The sequence below is a fragment of the Diorhabda sublineata genome, chromosome 1 (assembly GCF_026230105.1).
Source record: "Diorhabda sublineata isolate icDioSubl1.1 chromosome 1, icDioSubl1.1, whole genome shotgun sequence".
NCBI classification, from domain to species: Eukaryota; Metazoa; Arthropoda; class Insecta; order Coleoptera; family Chrysomelidae; genus Diorhabda; species Diorhabda sublineata.
Genome location: NC_079474.1, coordinates 325,473 through 351,749, shown reverse-complemented (window position 1 = coordinate 351,749; position 26,277 = coordinate 325,473). Strand labels below are relative to the sequence as shown.

General features: G+C 28.2%; 7 protein-coding genes across 11 annotated transcripts in view; 4 read left to right on the top strand and 3 right to left on the bottom strand.

The window, feature by feature from the left end:
• LOC130448616 (uncharacterized) overlaps nucleotides 1-9,358 on the bottom strand; it is a 53,976-nt gene extending 44,618 nt beyond the window's left edge. The window contains exon 1 of the transcript XR_008910357.1: nucleotides 8,985-9,358. The gene's annotated coding sequence lies outside the window, so the exon portion shown is untranslated. The remainder of the gene's footprint in view (nucleotides 1-8,984) is intronic.
• Nucleotides 1-9,431, top strand: part of LOC130448607 (homeobox protein unc-42) — a 30,948-nt gene extending 21,517 nt beyond the window's left edge. The window contains exons 4-6 of the mRNA XM_056786040.1: nucleotides 514-690; nucleotides 7,231-7,327; nucleotides 7,689-9,431. Of these exons, the coding sequence (XP_056642018.1) occupies nucleotides 514-690; nucleotides 7,231-7,327; nucleotides 7,689-7,795 (381 nt within the window). The 3' untranslated portion in view covers nucleotides 7,796-9,431. The remainder of the gene's footprint in view (nucleotides 1-513; nucleotides 691-7,230; nucleotides 7,328-7,688) is intronic.
• Nucleotides 9,432-10,121: 690 nt separating this feature from the next.
• On the top strand, nucleotides 10,122-12,548 carry LOC130448600 (lipoyl synthase, mitochondrial). Its single transcript, XM_056786027.1, has 6 exons — nucleotides 10,122-10,229; nucleotides 10,284-10,616; nucleotides 10,672-10,828; nucleotides 10,887-10,944; nucleotides 10,993-11,151; nucleotides 11,203-12,548. The coding sequence occupies exons 1-6, from the start codon at nucleotides 10,194-10,196 to the stop codon at nucleotides 11,552-11,554; spliced, it is 1,095 nt and encodes a 364-aa protein (XP_056642005.1). The 5' UTR covers nucleotides 10,122-10,193; the 3' UTR covers nucleotides 11,555-12,548.
• Nucleotides 12,549-12,889: 341 nt separating this feature from the next.
• Nucleotides 12,890-13,563, bottom strand: LOC130448591 (39S ribosomal protein L41, mitochondrial). The gene is made up of 3 exons (XM_056786017.1): nucleotides 13,358-13,563; nucleotides 13,204-13,304; nucleotides 12,890-13,147 (listed from the first exon to the last, which is right to left on the bottom strand). The coding sequence occupies exons 1-3, from the start codon at nucleotides 13,515-13,517 to the stop codon at nucleotides 12,929-12,931; spliced, it is 480 nt and encodes a 159-aa protein (XP_056641995.1). The 5' UTR covers nucleotides 13,518-13,563; the 3' UTR covers nucleotides 12,890-12,928.
• A 301-nt stretch (nucleotides 13,564-13,864) lies between these two features.
• Nucleotides 13,865-20,861, top strand: LOC130448565 (REST corepressor). 4 transcript variants are annotated; one of them, XM_056785983.1, is made up of 8 exons: nucleotides 13,899-14,128; nucleotides 14,197-14,340; nucleotides 14,395-14,609; nucleotides 14,664-14,843; nucleotides 15,219-15,299; nucleotides 17,050-17,147; nucleotides 17,590-17,785; nucleotides 18,456-20,861. In XM_056785983.1, exons 1-8 carry the CDS (start codon nucleotides 14,017-14,019, stop codon nucleotides 18,876-18,878), a joined length of 1,449 nt encoding a protein of 482 aa, XP_056641961.1. In that variant the 5' UTR covers nucleotides 13,899-14,016; the 3' UTR covers nucleotides 18,879-20,861. The 4 variants fall into 4 exon arrangements, with proteins under 4 accessions (XP_056641976.1, XP_056641961.1, XP_056641985.1 ...); XM_056786007.1 differs by lacking the exons at nucleotides 17,050-17,147; nucleotides 17,590-17,785; nucleotides 18,456-20,861 and adding an exon at nucleotides 17,007-17,032 and having other exon boundaries at nucleotides 13,909-14,128; XM_056785990.1 differs by lacking the exons at nucleotides 17,050-17,147; nucleotides 17,590-17,785 and having other exon boundaries at nucleotides 13,917-14,128.
• An 805-nt stretch (nucleotides 20,862-21,666) lies between these two features.
• LOC130448549 (probable protein phosphatase 2C T23F11.1) lies at nucleotides 21,667-24,631 on the bottom strand. 2 transcript variants are annotated; one of them, XM_056785964.1, is made up of 4 exons: nucleotides 24,460-24,631; nucleotides 23,758-23,972; nucleotides 23,286-23,693; nucleotides 21,667-23,234 (listed from the first exon to the last, which is right to left on the bottom strand). In XM_056785964.1, exons 2-4 carry the CDS (start codon nucleotides 23,966-23,968, stop codon nucleotides 22,900-22,902), a joined length of 954 nt encoding a protein of 317 aa, XP_056641942.1. In that variant the 5' UTR covers nucleotides 23,969-23,972; nucleotides 24,460-24,631; the 3' UTR covers nucleotides 21,667-22,899. The 2 variants fall into 2 exon arrangements, with proteins under 2 accessions (XP_056641942.1, XP_056641950.1); XM_056785972.1 differs by having other exon boundaries at nucleotides 23,758-23,969.
• A 420-nt stretch (nucleotides 24,632-25,051) lies between these two features.
• LOC130444717 (protein lin-52 homolog) lies at nucleotides 25,052-26,207 on the top strand. Its single transcript, XM_056779996.1, has 4 exons — nucleotides 25,052-25,094; nucleotides 25,292-25,387; nucleotides 25,439-25,546; nucleotides 25,818-26,207. The coding sequence occupies exons 1-4, from the start codon at nucleotides 25,061-25,063 to the stop codon at nucleotides 25,961-25,963; spliced, it is 384 nt and encodes a 127-aa protein (XP_056635974.1). The 5' UTR covers nucleotides 25,052-25,060; the 3' UTR covers nucleotides 25,964-26,207.
• The last annotated feature ends 70 nt before the right edge of the window (nucleotides 26,208-26,277 follow it).

The following is a 26,277-nucleotide window of genomic DNA, read 5'->3' as shown; positions in this document are numbered from 1 at the left end:
GATATTTTATTTTTTTTTAATAAATACGTTAATTTATATATTCTTGACTACGAATTTGATTATATTTAAAATCGTTTAAATTGTTTTAGATATATATAATTTATGTACGTATAACCGGTTGCATAATTATATTATGAAAGTTTACGAGTATAATGTGTTGCCTACATTTAATATCATTTCAATAATATTATCTGGCTAATGATAAAATTTTTTTTAAAGAATTCCTATAAACGTTGATTAAATACGTTTAATAAAAATTATAGTTGTAAAATTCATTACAAGTCGAATAAAATCAATTTTGTTAACGATTGATGACAATATATGATTTGAGAATGGATTTCTTTTGAAATAATATACGAGGTTATTCAATAATTACGATATGATTTGTATATTTGGTGAAATAATTGGTTGTTTGATCCCAGTTATATCTAGTACCATCTATTTTAATCAAAATTATAATAAAGTAGATAAATTTTTTTTCTATATTATAGTGAAATAACGTATTTTCTTTAGGTATGGTTTCAAAATCGACGAGCCAAATACAGGAAACAAGAAAAGCAACTTCAGAAAGCGCTGGCTCCGAGCGTGTTGCCCGGTTGCAATGGCGCCATGATGCGGAATATCTATCCGGGGGCGGCGCGAGGGTATCAGCCCTATCCACACCCGACGGCTATCAACAGATACCCCCAGGTTAGATCCTCCCCTTTTTTCGCGTGCACTTTCTCGAAATTTTACAAAAAAAAAATAAACAATTCAATAAGTAATCGAGAATAATTTTATAAGATTTGATAAATTCTCGTTTACGAGGGTCTGGCAAATATATTAATAATGAATGAATTTCTGGAGGACGTCATCCGCGTACGTAGTTTCGAATGCCGTGTCCCAGGTAAATGAATTAAGTGAGGTCAAACAGATTGAGAGATTAGTTTACCTTAAACCGCATTTCCTGAGCGGTTACCGACGGAGGACGACGTCGGCCTACCGACGTCGCAGTCGACGTCTCATTTAACCGTCGGAGCCTGAGTTGCACAAGTGAAATCGCCTCGACGACGGATAAATACCGTATAATATATACATAATTAACATTTTATTAATGAATATCAATTAAATATTTCGTTAAAAAGGAATAATTTCGATTTAAATTTAAATAAGTGACGATATTTGTTTGAGAATGAAAAGTTTTGACATAAAAACGAAACCACGAGTTTTGTTGTAATGACAGATGACAAATATATCGATTATTCAATCGATTATAATGGAATCTGAATTAAAATAATATATTTTTCGATTGATTACGAGAGATATTGATTTTTAAAGAATATATTGATTACTATAGTCGATTCTATTACGGATCACAATGATTTCGTCGAATAAAACTAGAGGTTTTAGAAGTTCGATTCACTAAAAATCGATTATTTTTGAATTTACTATCACAAACGGTAATTGTATATTTAAAATATTTCGGTTTTGGTATCGATTCTAACGAAATATAAACAAATGACACGCGGTTTTAAAAGATCGATTTATATTTTACGATTTACTACAACAAATGTCGATATTTGAAGATAATATCGATTTTTAAATCGATTCTAATCAAAATTTGAATAATCGAGTTGAATAACTCGAGGTTTTAGAAGAGAGATTATCTAAAAATCGATTATTCTTCGATTTACTATTACAAATGTCGATATTTGAAGATAATATCGATTCTTAAATCGATTCTAATCGAAATTTGAATAATCGAGTTGAATAACTCGAGGTTTTAGAAGAGAGATTATCTAAAAATCGATTATTCTTCGATTTACTATTACAAATGTCGATATTTGAAGATAATATCGATTTTTAAATCGATTCTAATCGAAATTTGAATAATCGAGTTGAATAACTCGAGGTTTTAGAAGAGAGATTATCTAAAAATCGATTATTCTTCGATTTACTATTACAAATGTCGATATTTGAAGATAATATCGATTTTTAAATCGATTCTAATCGAAATTTGAATAATCGAGTTGAATAACTCGAGGTTTTAGAAGAGAGATTATCTAAAAATCGATTATTCTTCGATTTACTATTACAAATGTCGATATTTGAAGATAATATCGATTTTTAAATCGATTCTAATCGAAATTTGAATAATCGAGTTGAATAACTCGAGGTTTTAGAAGAGAGATTATCTAAAAATCGATTATTCTTCGATTTACTATTACAAATGTCGATATTTGAAGATAATATCGATTTTTAAATCGATTCTAATCGAAATTTGAATAATCGAGTTGAATAACTCGAGGTTTTAGAAGAGAGATTATCTAAAAATCGATTATTCTTCGATTTACTATTACAAATGTCGATATTTGAAGATAATATCGATTTTTAAATCGATTCTAATCGAAATTTGAATAATCGAGTTGAATAACTCGAGGTTTTAGAAGAGAGATTATCTAAAAATCGATTATTCTTCGATTTACTATTACAAATGTCGATATTTGAAGATAATATCGATTTTTAAATCGATTCTAATCGAAATTTGAATAATCGAGTTGAATAACTCGAGGTTTTAGAAGAGAGATTATCTAAAAATCGATTATTCTTCGATTTACTATTACAAATGTCGATATTTGAAGATAATATCGATTTTTAAATCGATTCTAATCGAAATTTGAATAATCGAGTTGAATAACTCGAGGTTTTAGAAGAGAGATTATCTAAAAATCGATTATTCTTCGATTTACTATTACAAATGTCGATATTTGAAGATAATATCGATTTTTAAATCGATTCTAATCGAAATTTGAATAATCGAGTTGAATAACTCGAGGTTTTAGAAGAGAGATTATCTAAAAATCGATTATTCTTCGATTTACTATTACAAATGTCGATATTTGAAGATAATATCGATTTTTAAATCGATTCTAATCGAAATTTGAATAATCGAGTTGAATAACTCGAGGTTTTAGAAGAGAGATTATCTAAAAATCGATTATTCTTCGATTTACTATTACAAATGTCGATATTTGAAGATAATATCGATTTTTAAATCGATTCTAATCGAAATTTGAATAATCGAGTTGAATAACTCGAGGTTTTAGAAGAGAGATTATCTAAAAATCGATTATTCTTCGATTTACTATTACAAATGTCGATATTTGAAGATAATATCGATTTTTAAATCGATTCTCATCGAAATTTGAATAATCGAGTTGAATAACTCGAGGTTTTAGAAGAGAGATTATCTAAAAATCGATTATTCTTCGATTTACTATTACAAATGTCGATATTTGAAGATAATATCGATTTTTAAATCGATTCTAATCGAAATTTGAATAATCGAGTTGAATAACACGAGGTTTTAGAAGAGAGATTATCTAAAAATCGATTATTCTTCGATTTACTATTACAAATGTCGATATTTGAAGATAATATCGATTCTTAAATCGATTCTAATCGAAATTTGAATAATCGAGTTGAATAACTCGAGGTTTTAGAAGAGAGATTATCTAAAAATCGATTATTCTTCGATTTACTATTACAAATGTCGATATTTGAAGATAATATCGATTCTTAAATCGATTCTAATCGAAATTTGAATAATCGAGTTGAATAACTCGAGGTTTTAGAAGAGAGATTATCTAAAAATCGATTATTCTTCGATTTACTATTACAAATGTCGATATTTGAAGATAATATCGATTTTTAAATCGATTCTAATCGAAATTTGAATAATCGAGTTGAATAACTCGAGGTTTTAGAAGAGAGATTATCTAAAAATCGATTATTCTTCGATTTACTATTACAAATGTCGATATTTGAAGATAATATCGATTCTTAAATCGATTCTAATCGAAATTTGAATAATCGAGTTGAATAACTCGAGGTTTTAGAAGAGAGATTATCTAAAAATCGATTATTCTTCGATTTACTATTACAAATGTCGATATTTGAAGATAATATCGATTCTTAAATCGATTCTAATCGAAATTTGAATAATCGAGTTGAATAACTCGAGGTTTTAGAAGAGAGATTATCTAAAAATCGATTATTCTTCGATTTACTATTACAAATGTCGATATTTGAAGATAATATCGATTTTTAAATCGATTCTAATCGAAATTTGAATAATCGAGTTGAATAACTCGAGGTTTTAGAAGAGAGATTATCTAAAAATCGATTATTCTTCGATTTACTATTACAAATGTCGATATTTGAAGATAATATCGATTCTTAAATCGATTCTAATCGAAATTTGAATAATCGAGTTGAATAACTCGAGGTTTTAGAAGAGAGATTATCTAAAAATCGATTATTCTTCGATTTACTATTACAAATGTCGATATTTGAAGATAATATCGATTTTTAAATCGATTCTAATCGAAATTTGAATAATCGAGTTGAATAACTCGAGGTTTTAGAAGAGAGATTATCTAAAAATCGATTATTCTTCGATTTACTATTACAAATGTCGATATTTGAAGATAATATCGATTTTTAAATCGATTCTAATCGAAATTTGAATAATCGAGTTGAATAACTCGAGGTTTTAGAAGAGAGATTATCTAAAAATCGATTATTCTTCGATTTACTATTACAAATGTCGATATTTGAAGATAATATCGATTTTTAAATCGATTCTAATCGAAATTTGAATAATCGAGTTGAATAACTCGAGGTTTTAGAAGAGAGATTATCTAAAAATCGATTATTCTTCGATTTACTATTACAAATGTCGATATTTGAAGATAATATCGATTTTTAAATCGATTCTAATCGAAATTTGAATAATCGAGTTGAATAACTCGAGGTTTTAGAAGAGAGATTATCTAAAAATCGATTATTCTTCGATTTACTATTACAAATGTCGATATTTGAAGATAATATCGATTTTTAAATCGATTCTAATCGAAATTTGAATAATCGAGTTGAATAACTCGAGGTTTTAGAAGAGAGATTATCTAAAAATCGATTATTCTTCGATTTACTATTACAAATGTCGATATTTGAAGATAATATCGATTTTTAAATCGATTCTAATCGAAATTTGAATAATCGAGTTGAATAACTCGAGGTTTTAGAAGAGAGATTATCTAAAAATCGATTATTCTTCGATTTACTATTACAAATGTCGATATTTGAAGATAATATCGATTTTTAAATCGATTCTAATCGAAATTTGAATAATCGAGTTGAATAACTCGAGGTTTTAGAAGAGAGATTATCTAAAAATCGATTATTCTTCGATTTACTATTACAAATGTCGATATTTGAAGATAATATCGATTTTTAAATCGATTCTAATCGAAATTTGAATAATCGAGTTGAATAACTCGAGGTTTTAGAAGAGAGATTATCTAAAAATCGATTATTCTTCGATTTACTATTACAAATGTCGATATTTGAAGATAATATCGATTTTTAAATCGATTCTAATCGAAATTTGAATAATCGAGTTGAATAACTCGAGGTTTTAGAAGAGAGATTATCTAAAAATCGATTATTCTTCGATTTACTATTACAAATGTCGATATTTGAAGATAATATCGATTTTTAAATCGATTCTAATCGAAATTTGAATAATCGAGTTGAATAACTCGAGGTTTTAGAAGAGAGATTATCTAAAAATCGATTATTCTTCGATTTACTATTACAAATGTCGATATTTGAAGATAATATCGATTTTTAAATCGATTCTCATCGAAATTTGAATAATCGAGTTGAATAACTCGAGGTTTTAGAAGAGAGATTATCTAAAAATCGATTATTCTTCGATTTACTATTACAAATGTCGATATTTGAAGATAATATCGATTTTTAAATCGATTCTAATCGAAATTTGAATAATCGAGTTGAATAACACGAGGTTTTAGAAGAGAGATTATCTAAAAATCGATTATTCTTCGATTTACTATTACAAATGTCGATATTTGAAGATAATATCGATTTTTAAATCAATTCTAATCGAAATTTGAATAATCGAGTTGAATAACTCGAGGTTTTAGAAGAGAGATTATCTAAAAATCGATTATTCTTCGATTTACTATCACAAATGTTGATATTTGAAGATAATATCGATTTTTAAATCGATTCTAATCGAAATTTGAATAATCGAGTTGAATAACTCGAGGTTTTAGAAGAGAGATTATCTAAAAATCGATTATTCTTCGATTTACTATTACAAATGTCGATATTTGAAGATAATATCGATTTTTAAATCGATTCTAATCGAAATTTGAATAATCGAGTTGAATAACTCGAGGTTTTAGAAGAGAGATTATCTAAAAATCGATTATTCTTCGATTTACTATTACAAATGTCGATATTTGAAGATAATATCGATTTTTAAATCGATTCTAATCGAAATTTGAATAATCGAGTTGAATAACTCGAGGTTTTAGAAGAGAGATTATCTAAAAATCGATTATTCTTCGATTTACTATTACAAATGTCGATATTTGAAGATAATATCGATTTTTAAATCGATTCTAATCGAAATTTGAATAATCGAGTTGAATAACTCGAGGTTTTAGAAGAGAGATTATCTAAAAATCGATTATTCTTCGATTTACTATTACAAATGTCGATATTTGAAGATAATATCGATTTTTAAATCGATTCTTATCAGAATTTGAATAATTGAGTTTGATGACGACGCTCCAATCGAATTAAGAATTATTATCAGCATGACGAAAGAGGTTGGTCGCGAAAAATTCCCTCTACACCTAACATCAAATATCTTCTTTTTTATCACGTACATAATCTAAACCTATATTGGTGATTAATAATAGATTTTGATAAATAATATTGCAAGATATTTTATTTTTCTTAATAAATACGTTAATTTGTATATTCTTGGCAACAAAGATTATATTTGGAATCGTTTAAACTGTTTTGGATGTATATAATTTAAATATTTTATTAAGTACGACATGTTGCTAATTAAGAATTATTATCAAAACGCCAAAGAGGTTGTTCGCGAAAAATTCCCTCTATACCCAACATCAAATATCTTCTTTTTTATCACGTAAATAAGTCAAAATATTAAATTTTACTTGTTTTTCGAAAGTAATTGTTCATGTAAACAGACCTAATTCTTAAAAAATACCAATTTCGTCGAAACTATTGATAAATTTGCTTACCACAAGTGGTAAAAATAAGCATTTACCCACAATATTTATAGAGAATATCTACACTTATTATTGTATCACTTTTTAACTATTTGGTATTTTAATTCATTTCCAGATGGGTACAACAACATATCCCGGTATGGCTCAATCATTTTCTATGTCTCACGGTACAAATATGAGTAGCGTTACTGGTATGAGACAAGACGCAATGAGTAAGTAAATTTTTTTTAAAATATAAATCATAACTTTGAAAAGTTTTTCCATATTCTTGGAATTTTCGTCAAAAAAATATCCTTGTAATACTAAACGAATCACTAAAAAAAATGTGTCAAAGTTTTCACTTGGAGGAAATGATATAGCTTCCTAAATATTATGGAGAACGCCTTCGAAGACGTCGTTCTATTTCCTGTTCTAAGATGAAATTTTGGTCACAGCAGTAAGTTAACGTTATCCACTCTCTCAATTTCCACATATATATATATATATATATATATATACGAGACCCAGAGGCGCACCTTCTTTATAAAAAACTATTTTTCTTTATAATATTTACAGTTTCCGTTTGAATTCCAGGTATGAGCGCTGAAGATGAATGGTATAATAAAAGCCTATCTGCCTTAAGAATGAATTCTACACATCATCCTAATTTAGCCGCACCCATGCTGCAATATCAAACGTAATAGAAAACTTCGTCTAATTCATTTTCCTATTATCGATGTTTTTTTAACAAAGACACAAAAACTGACATAAAAAATCATATTTAACAAACGAATATTAAATACAATAACAAAATTTACAGTAGAGATAATAGAAAATCGTAAACAATTGACATGTATTTTATTTCACTAAATACCTCTTCAATAATTAACACTCACCCTGTATTTAATTATTTAAAATCAACACGTGCAATAAATTAAAAGATTTTTTCATAATTTTCATGTCAAATAATGAGATATGTATATAAATATTGATCTCGACGTATATTTTTTTTACATAGAGTGATTACACATAAAGGTAATAGATAAATCATAATACGCAATTTGAGTGATAATGACATTTCGATAAGAGAGAAAGAAAATCAGAGTTTATATTTAATTGTATATGTAATGTTTGTATCTCTATCTCTCTCGTATACGCGCATCTATCCGGCTGGTTTATCACTTCTACCTTAAATTTCTCTATGGTTATTGAAGAATATGGCTAACAAACAGATGGTAGTGACCACTACCTATTTTATTTTTTTGTGACGACTTAATTGAAAAAAAGTTAACTCTATAACATATTTGTATATAAAAAATGTTTTTCTTCGTGATCATTATTAAATTATTGTGACTTTTTTGTAAATACGTAAATAGGAATGTAAACGTTACAAAATAATATAAATTCTTAATTAGAGAAAATGTTTGTAAAATAAAACTTTCTACCAAATGTATTCGTAATAAAGTATTAAGATTTCTTTTTATACCGTCTAACAATGTAGAAGTAAATAAAGGGGAGATAGTTTGAAGTTTAATAAAAACCGTCCAACAATAAATCGAAAAAAGATAAATATGACAGTTGACAATTTTCGAGCGATTTATTTAAAATACATCTGCCAAATTGTTAGACGGCGTATTCAATTAATAGAAACATTTTTAAAAATTCTAGATAGCACATGATATCCATATATCTAAATAAATATTTTTAATTTATATTAGTTCTAAATAGGTTCTGTACAGCCCTCTATACTTCGAAGTCTAAACTACCAATAAATTTTAATGTAGAAATTAAAATATTTCTACTTTATATTATTAATATTTGTGTTTGTAATGACATGTCGTGTTGTAATTTTATAGAGCTCAATCCAGTTGATATTAGTTAAAAATTTACCTTTATTTGTGTTACAGATCTATTGATATGCACAATAATGTTTTTTTCACTAACAACACTTTGATAATTACACTTCTTAACACACGTTTCAACACTTAACACAATTGAACATGTTGCTTCGTACGAAAGTATATTAAAACTAATTAATTCCCGCGTAATTAACGCGCGCGAAAATTGTACCCCACCCAAATAGGCGATTCGTTTTATTTTTTCCTGGAATCTGGAATACAATTTTGAGCAACATTATAAAAACAATTTAAATTATAAATATGTCTTATAATTCATACTCTTGTGCTATCTAGGATTATCAATTTTACTAAAAAAATGTAGTAAAAAAAAAACAAAATTATATATGTAAAATACTAACTGTGCATTTCGTGTGATTGTATTTAGACTTTTGAAATGTAAAATTGTATATAGTGAATAAACAAGTATGTAAACTATTAACAAGTCTTTCATTTATGAAATAATTTGATAAAATAAAGTAAGTTAAAATTAGAAAATATTGGCGACGTGAAATGATGACAATTAAAAATTTTTGTATCCAATTTGAATTCGATCCTGTGTACAAATTAAAATTATAATCAACCTAAAATTGTAGTGCTAGAATTACTTTTAATATAATGAATTTCGTTATACCAAAATATTTATCAGTGCCTTGACCTGATGTAGTGACGTTATGAATTGACGTCACATTGCTGTTGTTCCGAAACATGATTTATCCAGCGAATTATATATGAACGCTATAAAATAATTTATGCTTGTCCATTTAGGCCTTCAAATTTAAAAAAATTTCACAAAATCATAATTATAATCCGACCAACAATTTACTCTTCATATTAAGTTTATCTAAGGTCATTAGACCTTAGTAAATGATGGCGCTGTTGATTGTTTGTCAACACCACTTGTCAAAAAACTGAGGTATCTTTTTCATAGAGATATGTTTACTATTCTCTATATACATAATTCTGATGCTAATTATGCATTTAGTTAAAATTAAAATTTAAATCAGAATATAACGATGTTCTTTTTCTCTTTCTACCAGAAATTTGGGCCCAATTGACAAAGCCTTCATACGTCACTCTATCTACTATATTAACTCTATGAAATATTTTGACGTATGTTTAAGTTGGTATTGATTTTCTTAGTGATTAGTACAGTTTTGTAATTGATTACGAAATGTGATAAATATTGCAAAATACAGAAATCATGCAAAAATCATTTTTATTAAATTTAAGTAAAAACGTAAGTATAAAAAAAATTGAAACATTGTGTGAACTGTGATAATGAACTTCGTAGCAAATTAAATGCTCAAGATACAAATCGAATCTCGAATCATTAAAAGATCGTATTAGAAACGGTCCAGCGTTACAAGAATTCATTCAAACAGAACCAGTTTCGCAAGATTGGTCGCAATATGAAGGCAAATTAAAACGAGAAAAAGGAGAAGATGGAAGATTAAGGTTACCACCTTGGTTGAAAAGAACGATCCCGACTGGGAAGAATTTTAGTAGAATCAAGGAACAATTGAGAGATTTAAATCTACATACTGTATGTGAAGAAGCGAGATGTCCAAATATAGGTGAATGTTGGGGAGGCGGCGAACACGGTACAGCTACAGCTACTATAATGGTAAGTAAAACTAAATTATTATTAATATTCGTTTACCTGATTTTTCATTTTAAAGTTACTCGGTGATACTTGTACGAGAGGCTGTAGATTTTGTTCTGTTAAAACATCGAGAGCTCCTCCTATGCCGGATGTAAACGAGCCTGATAATACCGCTAAAGCTATTGTATCTTGGGGGTTGGATTATGTTGTTTTAACTTCTGTCGATAGAGATGGTTAGACATGTGTTTTGTTAATAAAATGATGTTCGTTTTGAGATGAATATTTTTGTAGATTTACCGGATGGGGGTTCGAATCATTTTGCAAATACTGTCAAAAAAATAAAAGAAAGGTTAGTGAAGTTAATATGATTTTTAGGGTTTTAATAGATTATTTTTAGGAATAGTGATATTTTAGTGGAATGTCTCGTGCCGGATTTTAGAGGAGATTTAGAACAAGTGAAAATAATCGCTGAAAGTGGTTTGGATGTTTATGCTCATAATGTGGAAACTGTTGAGGCATTAACTCCTCATGTAAGGGATAGGAGAGCTAAATATAGGTAAATATATTTTATTTTTGTTATTTTGGAAGTGTTATTTTTCATTTTCAGGCAATCTTTATCGACTTTAAAAGCAGCTAAAGACTTCAATAGCAATCTAATAACGAAATCGTCTATAATGTTGGGTTTGGGTGAAACCGACTACGAAGTAGAACAAACTTTGAAAGATTTACGAGAACATGGAGTAGATTGCGTGACTTTGGGTCAATATATGCAACCTACTAAACGACATTTGAAAGTTGTGGAATACGTTACCCCCGCTAAATTTGGACAATGGGAAAAAGTTGGTAAGGAAATGGGTTTTCTTTACGTGGCTAGCGGACCGTTGGTTAGGAGTTCATATAAAGCCGGGGAGTTTTTTATAGCTGGAATTTTGAAAAATAGAAAATCTACTACGATATGATGAATAAATGATTTATTTAAGGATGTAAAAAAGGATTTTATTATTTGTTATTAAAATGATGAATTTGTTTTTTTTTATTCTAATCCTTGTTCCTAATGAGTAGTGTATAGATAAAAAGTTACATACACTGGCCTACTAAATTTAGATTTTTTAGTATTGAAAAAATTGTTAGGAATTGATGAAAAAATGTGGAATTTAATATTTTAATTTCGATTTGAGTATTGATATAACCTCTTTTAAAGAAAACCATGGGGTGGGGTTTCAAATTAAAGTCCTATTACCATAGGGGTGGTTTTTCAAATCCATACAATTAATAGCAAATTGTAGTTGTAGTTTTGGTCAAAAAATATAGTTTATAAATTCATTTTTGGTTAAATGGCTCATACGATTTTACTTTTCTTAAAAACTGGTTTACTTCAAGTCAAAAAACTACTTTTTAGCATTATTTTGTTGAAATCAACTTTTTCATTGTTTGGATTTTTAGATATTAATCTAGTTAAAAAAATGAATTTTTCAAGTACAACTCTGTCAAAAAAACAAATTGTGTTGAAAATATCTTTTAATATGTTACCCAGTCCTGACCTGTTCTATGATTTATTGATTAATTAATTTTTTTGGAAACTAGGGATTGTTGTATAAATATAACTATTCTGAAGTTAATTGGTTTTTAAAAGTTAGTTTTGTTCGAATTGATTTGATTTCATCAAAAATTACTTATCTGATAAACTTATTTTGTAAGATTAATTCAGTTAAAAAATATCAATGAATTAGACAAAAATTCGATGTTTAATTTTATTTACCAGAAAAAAGGCTTTCTGAACTTAATTTGAATGGATTTTTTAAATATAATTGTTGTAAAAAAATATTTGTGAAATTGATTGTACCTACCGTAAATCACTTTGGGTTAGGTTAAATAGTCCTGACCTGTTTCTACATTGTATAAATCGAGAATTGTCATTATTAGAAACTTTTTTAAAGGTAATTTCGTCCAAATAATCTTTTTTTAGTATAATTTAAAGAAAAAATTGTCTATCAAAAATGTTTTTTTTTTCAATTTAATTTGTTCAAAAATGGTTCCAATTTGGTTGGAATATTGTCCTGTTTTTCTCACTTTGTTATGATATAAAATAACTTTTCAAAATTTAATTTAATAAAATCTCGAAGGAGTCGAAAATTGGCTTATCCATAATTTGTGGACCCCTCAGGAATATAGTTTATATTGGTAGAATTTTCGAAGTTTTAGTTCAATTATGTTAAAAAAGGCACTAAATACAAACTAGTAAAATGATTTCAAAATTTTTCAGAGAAAGTTCAATTGAAACAATAAAAAATGAGTTAATTTTTCAAAATATTTACTAAAAAACAGTTATTAAGTCAAAATATATCTGTGCCAGTTTGTCTGGCTTTCAACTTTGCTTCTTCTGAGGTCATTTTCTCATTTTCTGACGGTTCTATCGGTTGACCGTTTTCATTTAACTTGTCTTCATTGAAATCTTTTACTATTTTCGGAGCGTATACAACATTAAATAAATCTTCGGCTGTAAATTCGGATTGTATAACCTCGGGAGCTCTATAAGAAACGTATGGTTTCAACTAAAACGAAAATCGGGATGAAAATTTTGATAAACAAAACAATTTTTCTTTTATACTTTAAAACCTGTTAAATCTGGTACAATTAATTCTGGTATCATTTCCGGAATCGTAATAAATTTATTACCTTCTATGTAACCTACGTCTCGTACCCCTCTTTCTGAAATATACTCGGTGTTTAATAAATTAATTAAATAGATTATTAATACATACTATAAATCGGTATTTCAGGATCGGGGTTTTCGGCTTGTTGTTTTTTATATATTCTAGTTCCACGCTTGTTAAATATCGAAAACTTTTTAAAATTTCTTTTACCATAACGTTCAGCCGATGTTGTTATGGACCTTTTAATAAAATAATTTATAGAAGACATTTTCTAAAAAATAGGTGAGGTTAGGACGTAAATTGTTTTTTTCGCGATATGTCATTAAATTATTTAACGTCATTTAAACAAAATTAGCCCGTACTTCGACATATACATCAATATTTTGGTCAGTTATAATGACGTCATAAAGTTAATATTAATTCCACCGGAAACAATCAACATCTCATCATCAAAATATAGTTTTAATTTATGATGTCAACACCATTAGGTATAAAAATATTGTATGTTTAAGAATGCAAACTTGTAAATTTTCTATAGATAAATAGATAATAGTTTATCTATGATTATCGTGACGTGATTGGTTGAATTACAGGTAAAAGCTGCAGCGCTACTACGGTTACGGTGATTTATATATAAACTAAACGAAAAACTACGGTTTCTCGACGAAATAAAGTTAGTCTTTGTGATTTTAAATTAAAGCAAACGTACTGCGTGATTCATAAGCTTGGATATCTCCTGTAAAAATTCTCCTTAAAAACTGGCGAAAATGGTATTAGCTGAAAAAAATAGTGAAAATATCCGAAACGGTAGAAGAAGTCGGGGACCAAGTCCGAATGGTCACGTACAACCAGATTCTACTAGCGAAGATGAGAGTAGTGGTATGCATCATTTTAGAACCCCCCTATTTCGAGATTTAATAATAATTTCCAATCTTTTATTATTACAGTACCAGTGGATAAAATAAGAGTTGGACGTGATTATCAAGCGGTATGCCCCGAATTGCAAACTGAAAGTCAAAGAAAACTTGAACTTCTAGCTGATAGAGCACTACTAGTTTGGTCACCAACAGAATGCATTCCGGAATCGAAACGTGAGTATTTTAATTAATTTATTAGTGATATTTATGTGATTCAATTTATTTTAGTGGAAGATTACATCGTACTTGCTAAAGATAAATACGGTTATAATGGAGAACAAGCTCTTGGTATGTTGTTTTGGCACAAGCACGATCTCGAAAGGGCCATGCTCGATTTGGCAAATTTCACCCCGTTTCCGGACGAATGGTCAGTCGAAGATAAGGTGTTATTCGAACAAGCTTTCCAGTTTCACGGGAAAAGTTTTCACAGGATACGTCAAATGGTATGTCGAATTATTTTTTGTTTTTATAATAAAAATTTATAATTTAATTTTCAGTTACCCGATAAAACGATAGCGAGTTTGGTGAAATACTATTACAGTTGGAAGAAAACGAGATCTCGTACGAGTCTTATGGATAAACAAGCGAAAAAATTGAATACTCCTAAAGAAGAAGGCGCTCCTTCGGAAGGGGGATCTGAAAATGGTTCAAACGAAGAATCTGATCATGACGATAAGGTTAGTTGCAATTAATTTCTATTTGCATGGTTATTTTTACGCTTATTTCGAATTGTATCTTGTTATTTATCGGTCTTAAGGAAAATGAAGATTTAACATTTTTTTTTTAATTTTTAGTTTTTTTTGTATAAAAATCGACGTTTTTATTCATTTTTCTACAGCCCTTGTATACTTTCGACGATTTTTTTTACACAAAAAGTGAATTTATACATTTTTCTAATTTCTTTGAGATTGTTTTATATAATATATATGATATATTTTTAACAAGGAAACAAAAACGACTGTTCGCATTATTTTTAAATGAAATTTGATTATTTTTTTTTTTTATCAAATCGGGATACTATAAGAGTATAGATAAACAAATTACTATTCCAGAAATGGGTATTTCATCGCGGTATTCAGCGTAAAACTGGATCTGCATCTAGCTCTTATTCTAAGGACAGTAATACTACGCAGGTAGCTTATTATTGAATATCGTTTTGTTGCACATCACAAACTCACCAAAAATTAATTTTTTTGCAATTTATTTTTTCAATTTTCAACTTTTACAGTTAACTTTCTAGCAGTGAATCAAATCTACATGCAACCTCTTTTCGATTAAGTTTCATAGCTAGATAGTTAACCTTGTAGTTACAGCACTTTATTAATATGAAATTTAAAACCAAAAACAACGTTTGACATCAAATTTTATAAAAATCTAAATCATTTTTGTTTCTATACGATTTCAAAGATTATTACAAAAAAAGTACAAGACGATAACTCGAAAATCCAATTTTTAGGACTAAAAATTTTGTTTTTTTTTACTCGTTATTAACTAAAATATATTAATTATATCAAATATACACTCCAAGACAAAATTATTGCAAATTCGGCTTCAAAATTTGTTTTTGTTTAGTTTAAGTATGCGATTTGTTGTTCTGTACCTTTTAAACTGTTGACATGAATGTAAAGGTATCCAAGGCAGCGTTGTGGACTTATAATTGATTTTAAGTCTTTTCTATTTTTTGAAAAATTGAATTTTTTCAACAGATTATATAACAAAAACAGGGTTTTAATCATGGTAAAGCCCTTTTTTGTTCTAATAGAAGTGATAAAATGGATAAGAATCTTCGATAATAATTTTTTCATTAAAATCAATCAATCAATCAAGAAAAAATTATAAATAGAAAACATGGAAATGGAATTTAAAGTGAAATTGTTCAAAAAAAGCGATTTTTGAACAAATTAAATTCAAAAGAGTCAAATTTTCATCCACTAACCTCCAAAAAGTCATTTAACAACCAAACCGTAATTAGCCAAGCAATTTTATTTAAAAATAAAGATTAAATTTTAGAAAGTTACACTGAGAAAAGTCGTTTGAACTAATAAAAACAAATTTCCATAAAATAAGATTGTGGAAAGACAAATTTTACTTGGAAAAAACTTGTTAGTAATGAGTGAATTCAAAAAATACATTTTTTCAATAAATTAAACATAGCAAAGCGTTTTATTGGTCTAAGTTTCAATAGAAAAAGCGATTTTTTATCTAACCAAACTCAAACAAGCCAATTTTGGCCAAATTAAGCTCCAGAAATCAATTTTCAACTAAATCATACTTGGGAAAAAATATTTTTTTCTAATAATTGAATTGAATAGATTAAAAAAAACATTTTTTACAAATTAAACTAATAACAGTCAATTTTTGTCCAAATAAAATTTCAAAAAGCCAATTCTTGACCAACTTGAACACCAAAAACCAATTTTTTACTGAACCAAATTCCAAAAACTCAAACCACGAATAAAGTGGAACTTGAAAAAACTAATTTGTAACAAAATCATATTTTATAAACCAATTTTTGACTAAATCAAACTTCCAAGACCCAATTTGTAACCAAAACCAGCTTTTGACTGAACCAAACTCCAAAATGATTGCCAAATGTTTTTTGTGTCAAATTACCTTTCGTAAAATCACCTAAAATCCCATCGGAATAATTTTTAATGTTGGAAAAACCGAAATTGATTTTTCTAAAGAGTTACCACTACTTCCCCCCTCCTAATTTATCTGCAAATAACCAAAAAAATCGATCAAACTACTACGTCTTATAATAATTGAATTGCATTTTCGAGATATGTGCTGTAATAGAAGACGTAACATGTCTCTCTCTTTTTTTTTTTTTTGGAAAGTTCTGAAGGGTTGTTGGTGAGTTTGGTTGTTGTATGTATGCAGGGTGAGGGTGGAGCGTGTTCTAACTGCGGAGTCGTCTGTACAGTCACTCAGGTAACGACAAAAGGGAACCTATGTAATTCCTGCTTCCAGCATTGGAGGTATGTATCTTAATAAAACTATACCGTACACGGTTTTCAATATAATACCATCCCAATATTTTTAGATTTTCATAAATATTCCGTTGTTTTCATCAAATTCAATCTATCAATACATTAGCAAATATTAGATTCAAAATCTTAATTTTTTAAACGTACCCTGTATATGTATGTTTTGAAATTTTCAAGATTACTCACTTTATGAAGTTTTCGTCATTTTTTAACAGTCGAAAAGTAATTTTTTCATTAAATTACTAATTTTTTGTATGGAAAGTTCAGTTTTAAAATATTGGGACTATACACAACAACAACAAAAAACGTTTGTTGCGATACAACAGCGTCTACGTATCCTTTTTTTATTTTTATATTTAAAAAAAATATATATATATATATAAAAATAAAACTAGACAAAGAAAAAAACATTGATAAATATATTGGTATATAGACGAACGGGTACTTTGAGGCCCACTTCTGGGCCGACGGGCGGTAAACGTGGTACCCCGTTAGGGGCACGTCATAAACGCAAGCCCCCACGCGGCATGTTCATCAACCATGACGATCTGGCTGCAATGGCTTCCGGAAATACGGGCGTCGTCATGCTTAAAGCCATGGATAGAGAACTAGATTCCCTACAAAGACAAGTAAGTACGGTCCTGTTTCAATACATTTTGTGTGACGCAGCATTTATCAGACAACGACGTGCGCAAACTCGTATATATTATCGCGTTTAAGACGAAAGCTGTGTTTTTGTTTCCTTGCTTTCCAAAATAATACAAAACAAAATATTTTTTGTGTAAAATTTAACTGAAAATAAAAATACCTGGTATAATTTTATCATTTTTAGTATAAAATATTGAGGTTAAAAAATAACGATGTAGGAACTCTGCATCATATGCAACGAGATCTAATTAATGTCATTGTCAATATTTAATTCTCCCATAGATAAATTTTAACGGATAGAGGTTAATAATTAAAGATTTAGTATCGTGGCGTACTTCAGAACTATCTTTGTTTAAAAGTGTACTTTTCTGTCATTACTATTTTGATTAATAACTAAAATATAGGATACAACTTTAAAATAGTACGAATTCTTTAAAAATGTATATAGTGTGATGCAAAAGTAATTGAATTTTTATATTTTTTTTTTATTCATTTTATGTAGAATATAAAATGATTGGAGGGACGAGAAAACAATTCGGTTTTTTGGATGACATACGTCAAAAATTCGTTTCGGATAACCAAGATGGCGTATTTGATATGTGCAAATTTAGTAAATTATTTAGTTGTGAACGTCGTTTTATTTTGTTTCAGATTCAACAGAACAAACAGACGATCAGTTCGTTGAAACGCAAACATTCCGATTCGATAGAAGATTTACGTCCCGCTGCGGAAACCAATACTCGATATAACGCGCGTTGGACGAACGAGGAACTCTTATTGGCCGTCCAAGGAGTCAGAAAATACGGGAGAGATTTCAAAAGTATCGCCGAGGTTATAGGAAACAAGACGGAACATCACGTGCGCACATTTTTCATCAATTACAGAAAGAGATACAATCTGGATAGCATTTTGAAGGAATGGGAAAAGGAGCACGGGCCGTTGCCGGAGGATATCACCGATTTGAAGAGCGAAAACGACGATAACGATAATGACGTCATCTGTATATCGCCGTCTCCGACGCCGAGCAATAAAAAAGACAACAAAAACGGAAAAGTGACGCAAGTTGCTAAATGATGATTTTACGTGTGTTGTGAGTTTATGAGATTCCGTTTAATTAAGGCGTAAGTAGATTTTTTTTCTTATTTTTCGTTTTCAAATGGTGGGTGGATTCTTTACAAAAAAATATTATCTTTTCCTAATCACAGTTACAAAAATCTATCGAAACCCACCTCAATTATATATATTTTTTAATTGATTTGGACTTATAATTTGTATTGTGGGATTTTTTTCTATTTGCACTATTTTTAAAGTTTTTTAATCGCCCCCGTAGACATTTTCGTCTATTGAACGTGACCTGTAAAAAAAATGATTTTCTCTACTTTAATCCGATTCAAAATTTTATTTATTTATTGATTTATATAAGAAAACGTATTAGGGCACTCTGTACATCGAATTGTTTCGTATTCTATTATATAATTATACTTTAAAACGACATAATTTAATCAAATAATACTTTTTATATATTTTTATTTCATTCGATATTCTGTATCACATACGAGGGCTGTCTGTGAAATAATCAAACCCGAACTAATTGTTTTCTTCCTACTATTATTATAATCAACAGATTTATAATAAAAGTTGTTTTAGGACACTCACCTGTTACATTAAACTCAAATTATCCTGGTCTCAATCGAAAAGAAGAAAAACTTTGTTAGGCACATGATCAATATTTGTCGATAACTTAATTTCATCTTGATTATCTTCATTAAGTTTGGTTACTTTATAATTAACCCTCGTATTAAGATATATTTGCAATAGAAGAAAATCACGATACAGACTATAATAGACAAATCTTTATAATATTCAATATATTTATAATTTTATGGCTAATTTTTAATTTTGTATATTTATATCGTTTTTAAAAATATCGGTTATGAATTTTGTATAAAGTTGAAACCAAAGGAAACGAAAATTTGTTTTGATTTTGTATGGAGACGACACCTAGCGACGACTATTCATTTATTCTATATTGAATGTTTTTTTTTTTTTTTTTTTGATAAAAATCGATAGATGGTGCAATATTCGATTTTTAGTACAACTGGAACTTTTCTTAAAATTTCTGATAGGAAAAATGTTCGTAACGAGTTTTAGGAAATGTTGCGTTGTAGCGGAAAAGAAGCAATAGCATTGTTTCCTTCGTTTTTTTCCTCGTACAAATAATTTATGAAAATTGGAGGAGCTACACCGACTGAACTTGTAATTTAAGTAGTTTAATTTCATAACAAAATTTGTTAGTATCTAAAATTAAAATTAAAGTGAAAAAAAAACTATTTCTAATTTTTATTTTCGATTGGCTACAAGGGTAAAACCAAAAATATGTGCAGTGATTCGGAGTTTGAATGATTTTTAAAAAATTATATTTCTTTTAGAGACTCGTTTTTATAAAAAAAATCGCAATGGGAAAAAAACCGATAATAAATATTTAAAAAATAAATATATAAGATACGGAAAACGCGGTATAATATAGTATATTATAGAAGGAGTAGATATGGAAGAAAATACATTTTATTAAAAAAAATCTTGAATATTTTCCATTTCGTGAAAATTATTAATTGGATATATTTATCTATTAGCACAGGGACGGATCAAATTGTGTTGTTTCCTCGCGTTTATTTTGTTTTTTTTTTTCTTAAATTTACGGGAAGGTCCGGCTCTGTAAACAAATCACTGTTTTGGTATGTAGTGTATCCCTGTAATACTTAGAATGTAACATAATATGTAAATAAGATAATTGATTAGTTGAAATAATGTAAATAGTAGTTTTAAAAGTTCAATTTTCGTTTAAATATTTATATTTCATAAAACTACGTAATCGAATATTTCAGGCACGGTGGCTACGAAAAAAATATTTATTACAAATGAAATTTCACTCGTTTTGTTTTTGTTTTTATTTTTTTCACGTACATATTAGTGTGCTGACATATTTTTACATAAAATAGTTTGTAAGTTATTACCAGTAGTTTAGTCGATAATTATATAACTATATTATAAACTCAATCTTCGTTTTATTTATTTTCCTTTATATTCAACGTTGGATAAATAAAATGTGTTACGCCCCTGATTGGCCTTTTCCTACTATAAATGTCAAATAACGACGATTTCTATAGAAGTTCAAGTAACCTTAATAAAAAAGAAGAAATAACGTCAAAAATATGTAGCCTATTTTTCGAAATATGTAACGATAAAACTGGTTAATTATAATAATGTCATAACTCAAATATATAATAAACGACATATTAACTTGTTTATTTCAATTAATGATATAAAAATGTATTATATAACATTAAATATCATATAAATACAATAATAAAGTTACAATTTGTTAGATATTGTATAAAGTATATTTAATGACGTCATTAGTAGTAACCAGTTTTATTAAAGTTCACTTTCGAACACCGATTTTAACGAAAATTTTATTGGAGGTTATGTTTTATACAAATTTGAAAAACACATTTTTACAGTGATGTCGTATAAGAGAAAAACTCGAATTATAGATTATATACAATTTTATTTACAGATTAAAATAGGTTACAATAATTTGTTTATTTACATCCGTATTTTTTCATATATGTATATATAAATATATTTATAGACGAACCGAGAGGAAGGTACCAGTATATTTTAATTACATTAGTTATATTAAAAATATTATATATATATATATATTAAGTAAACATACACAATTTTTATATAAATCACACGCTCTATTGGATTTGCGCTATGAAAATAAATGCAGTAAAGTGCAAAAGAACGAGTTTTCTAAAAATTTGTTCGACGAAAAAAATAAGATAAATAATACTCAAATCGTAAGTAGAATGTACTAAAACTTGATTTAAACCTCGAAAACTTGTAAACAACATGTTTTTAATAAAAATAAATAGGAAAATCTCAATAGAAATGTGTATACAAACCAATACTTATTGCTAATATTAAAAATAAATATAATACTTGTATATAGTGATAATAAGGGAAATTTGATCGTTACTGTACAGTTTTTTCACTAGATTTGTATAAATGAGCTAAAAGTCGAATCTATATTGACAGTAAAACGAACAAGACAGGATAAAACGTTAAATACCAGATTGGAGGAAATCACTCGAATAGAAAAGGGTTTTGATTACAACAAATTCAATAAAGGCGTTGAAATTAGTATACTGTTTGTTTTGGAAGAAAAATTATTTGCTATGAAACTAATACCCGAAACTAACATAACACATGAAACCGCATCTACGTTTCTTTTTTATTTATCTATATACATATTATTCTAACTGCAACTTTCCTCTCTTTACCGAAAATAAGCGATAGGGAAGTCTGGAGAGTTCATTTTTCAAGCATATTGATCATGGGCACTTTGTATAATCCAATTTTTGTTCTAAATTGAAAATCTGAAATGAAATAGTACACCAAATCAAAGTTCTACACTTATTTTTTAAAAAATTAGTTATGGATTCAACTAATGTTCTAAGCTGATTATTTAAACTGTCCCAAATGATAAAATACAATTTTTGAACAATAAAAACAAAAAGTGAGGATAGAATTATTACACCAAAGTTTTAGATTGTATAGTTTCATCTATCGAGTTGTACACCTCATTTTTTGAGAAACTGGACCAAGAATTATTGTTATTGCCCAATTTTTTAACTGATTTGTATATTTGGACAATTTCAAATGATGATATATCATTTTTGAACAATAAAAACGAAAATTTTGGATAGAATTCTTACGCTGTAATATTAGAGAGTATAGTTTGATTTATAGAGCAGAAAAAAGACAAATTTGCTGAACTAAAATAGCAAGACAATTATGTACAAAAACTCTACACTTTTGATTCAAAAATGATCAAAAAACAACATCAGGATCGTTATTCACTAATAGATTTACAAAATTTCACAAAAACCACGAAAATTATTTAGATTTGTAACATCCAGAAGCTACAAAACAATAATTTAGGCCTAATACAAGTATAGGGTCTAAAAAAAAAATTTCAAACTCTCCTCCAGACAACACATCGATTATTTTCATTTACCTATCAATCTCAACTGTGCGTATCATCATCTTTAACATCATCAATATCTTCAACAGGTATTCCTTTACATTTTTCCTGTAATTTATCGTATCCCTCTCCGTGTAGAAGAGTTACAAGAACTACTGTCATATTGTCACATCCCAATCCGGCCATTTGACAATCAGGTGCTAAACATCTCATCATCAATTTCTCGCAAATTTCCTCCGGTTCTTGACCGCTGGCGATGTTTTCCCTGATAAATGAAATGACTTCTTTATTACTCATCACATCCCAAATACCATCACAAGCTAAAACTATGAATTCCCAATCTGGTGTTATTGTAAATTCTGTTACATCCGGAAAAGCTGTAAAAAACAAAATTAAATCTTAATATTTACATTTATTTAATATAATACCGGTTACTATCTGTTGTTCTGGTGGTAATTCGGTGTTTTTCTTGAATGCAAAATCACCCAACGCTCTGGATAGTGCTAGATTACCATTTACTCTATTAGCATCCACCCAACCACCGGCAGCTCTTATCCTCTCGAATTCCAATTGATTCGAAGGCTTGTGATCTTCAGATAAAGCTACAGCTCTACCGTTTATACTGGCTACAGCTCTAGAATCTCCCACATTTGCGCAATAAAGTTTATCACCTTTTATAAGGGTTGTTATTGCCGTTGATCCTGATGGTTTGTTGAAAAGGCTCTCTTCCTCTAACATGTGTTCATCTAAATCCAAAAAAGCCTTTTGTAAAGCTTCCACAATGTTCCCCTCATGGTAATCCGGTCTCTTCATTATAAATTTGTGTAAATGTTTACCTGTTATTATAATTTACAAAAATGTTTAGTGTGAGATGTTGAAAATTTATCAATATAGATATACCTGCATAATCTGCTATTTCGGCTCCTCCATGTCCATCGTAAACTGCAAAAAATGCAGCTTCGGGATCGTCTGGTAATTGCAGGATATGTGTATGGGAATCTTCCATATTTATCCTCCATCCTTGCATGCAACTAGACCCGACTCGAAACGATGAATCCTCGCAGTAAGACGTGTCTTTGGCAGTGACAGGTTCAGATAATGTTTGCCCCATTCTACTGAAAAATAAAATATAACTTCTATTTATAGGACAAAAATCATCATACAAATAGTTGACTTTAAGTGTATGACTAATAAATATTAACATAAATGGACATATGATTCTTTTAGTTAAAATACCTTTGATGGTAAAAAATGAGAAAAGTTTAACAAAAATGCTTACAAATATGTCATTATAATTATTAGTTTATTTGATCAAATCAAGTTAATGAGTTTTGGGTAGTTGTGTTTTCAAATCAAATCAACTGCTTTTTTAATTTTAAAAATTGTGACACAAAACTTTGTATTTATAATGTATTCCAAATTACTAGGTTTCATTTCACTACACAATTATCAAAAATCACTGCTTATTGTTAATTTGAAATGTTACGAAAAATATATTTTGTAAATTATCGTTTATTAAATTATCAAGTGACATTTTTTTGACAAAGGAACAGGACTACTAAAAAGATAGTTAACTAGATAACCCATTGTATCGGTACTTACTTATATTATACAAGCGTTTTTCAAATAAACAGAATGTTGAATTAAACCATTTTCTTAGTTGTGGATGACTAATATTATTTCCAGGTAATTTTACCACGACTATAAATTTCAAATATTTATATAGGATTTAAGGTTAAATTGCGTGACAATGACGTATATTGCCTGCGACAATGACATACAGGGTAAGCAGTACATCAGCTGTCAATTACAAAAGTTGCAGCGCCCATTTTTTCGCGACTATATATATCCACTATACATTACTATTCTTATAAATTTACCGAAAAAATGTAATAAAAATAATGACAAAAAATAATTTACATGTTTGGAAATATATGATAGAATTTCCAATTGGTTAATTATATATAATTCACTTTGAAATTATAGCATAATTGATTGATCCCGAAGATATGCCTAAGCTGATTACTGTTTCCAACATTATTTAAATCGACAACATAATTATTTGTTTTCTACTCATTAAACTATAATATTAGTTTGAAATAATTTATCGAAAAGCAATAGTTAAATAAGGGAAGAAACTATTAAGATGTTTTACATTTTTAGGGTTTTTAGTAGCCTCTCATTAAATTGGTAGTATTGCAAGATGGCGTCCGAGAAACCCGGGAGCTTTCAACAAGGTAAACTTTTATGACTCAAAAACCTAAATAAACAAGTTTTATCCATCAAGTTATCATGTAAATTTAATAATTCGAAACTGTACGTTCTCATAAAAAAAATAATTATGTATTATAAGTGTTTTTGACTGGTAACTCAGGTATACTATTTTGTATTCTTCCCAGAACTGTCAAAACTGAAAATTGATTTATGTTTGCAGGGAGTCCAGATCCAGAAGATCTGCAAGAATTCGGTTCCAGCTTACTTAGTATGGAAAATATAGATAGGACTTCTCCTGAATTATGGCCGGAAAAAAGTAACTTTTAAAAATAATTACTTATAGCGTTAAAATAAACATACATTTCAGTTCCAGGTGTGACAGAATTCATCAATAGTTTTCAGTCAACACCAAACAGCACTACCAAATTGCCATATTCCAAAGAACTAAATCATCAAGATGAGGACTATTTACATCGTGAGTATTTCATTAAATTTGTTTATTTTATCCTGATGATGATTTTTCACAAATTATTCTACCAATAACAAATTTTAATCCTCAGAATACAGTTTTATTCCCATTTATTTTCGTTATTTGTTTTAAAAATCGTGTAGGAATTACGTTAGATTAAGTTTAACGTATAATGTGATTTATAATAACTCTAAAATCAAGTATTAGCTATATTTTTTAAACTAAACTGTTTTGTTTAAATAATTCCTTGGATATTAGGTTTAGTTTTTCATTTTAGAATTAGCTGCACTTTCAACATCGGGTCTTATAGGAAAAGTGAAAGAATTACATGATATAGCTTATCAGTTGGGTATGGAGGAAGCCAAGGAGGTTACTAGGGGAAAATATCTAAATTTATTCAATAGGGGTAAAAAGGAAAAGTGATATTTCATAATAGTTTTTAATGGGCTGTGTTTATCAATAGGTTCAATAAGTGGTAATGTCAGTATGGGATAATTCACTAATAAATAATTTTTTGTTAAATTTTTCGTCATAAATTCGTTTTTTATCAAAAATATAAGATCCAACTGACATTTGTGCTTTTTGAACTTTCAATTCATTATTAAATATGAGCTGTTAGAATACATAATTTTTGTACAAATGTCGAAATATACTAAATAAATTTTAATACTTGTTTTATTTCAATACCAATACCAAATAAATGCTGTACATATTGATGGTCTTTCATTTCTTACATA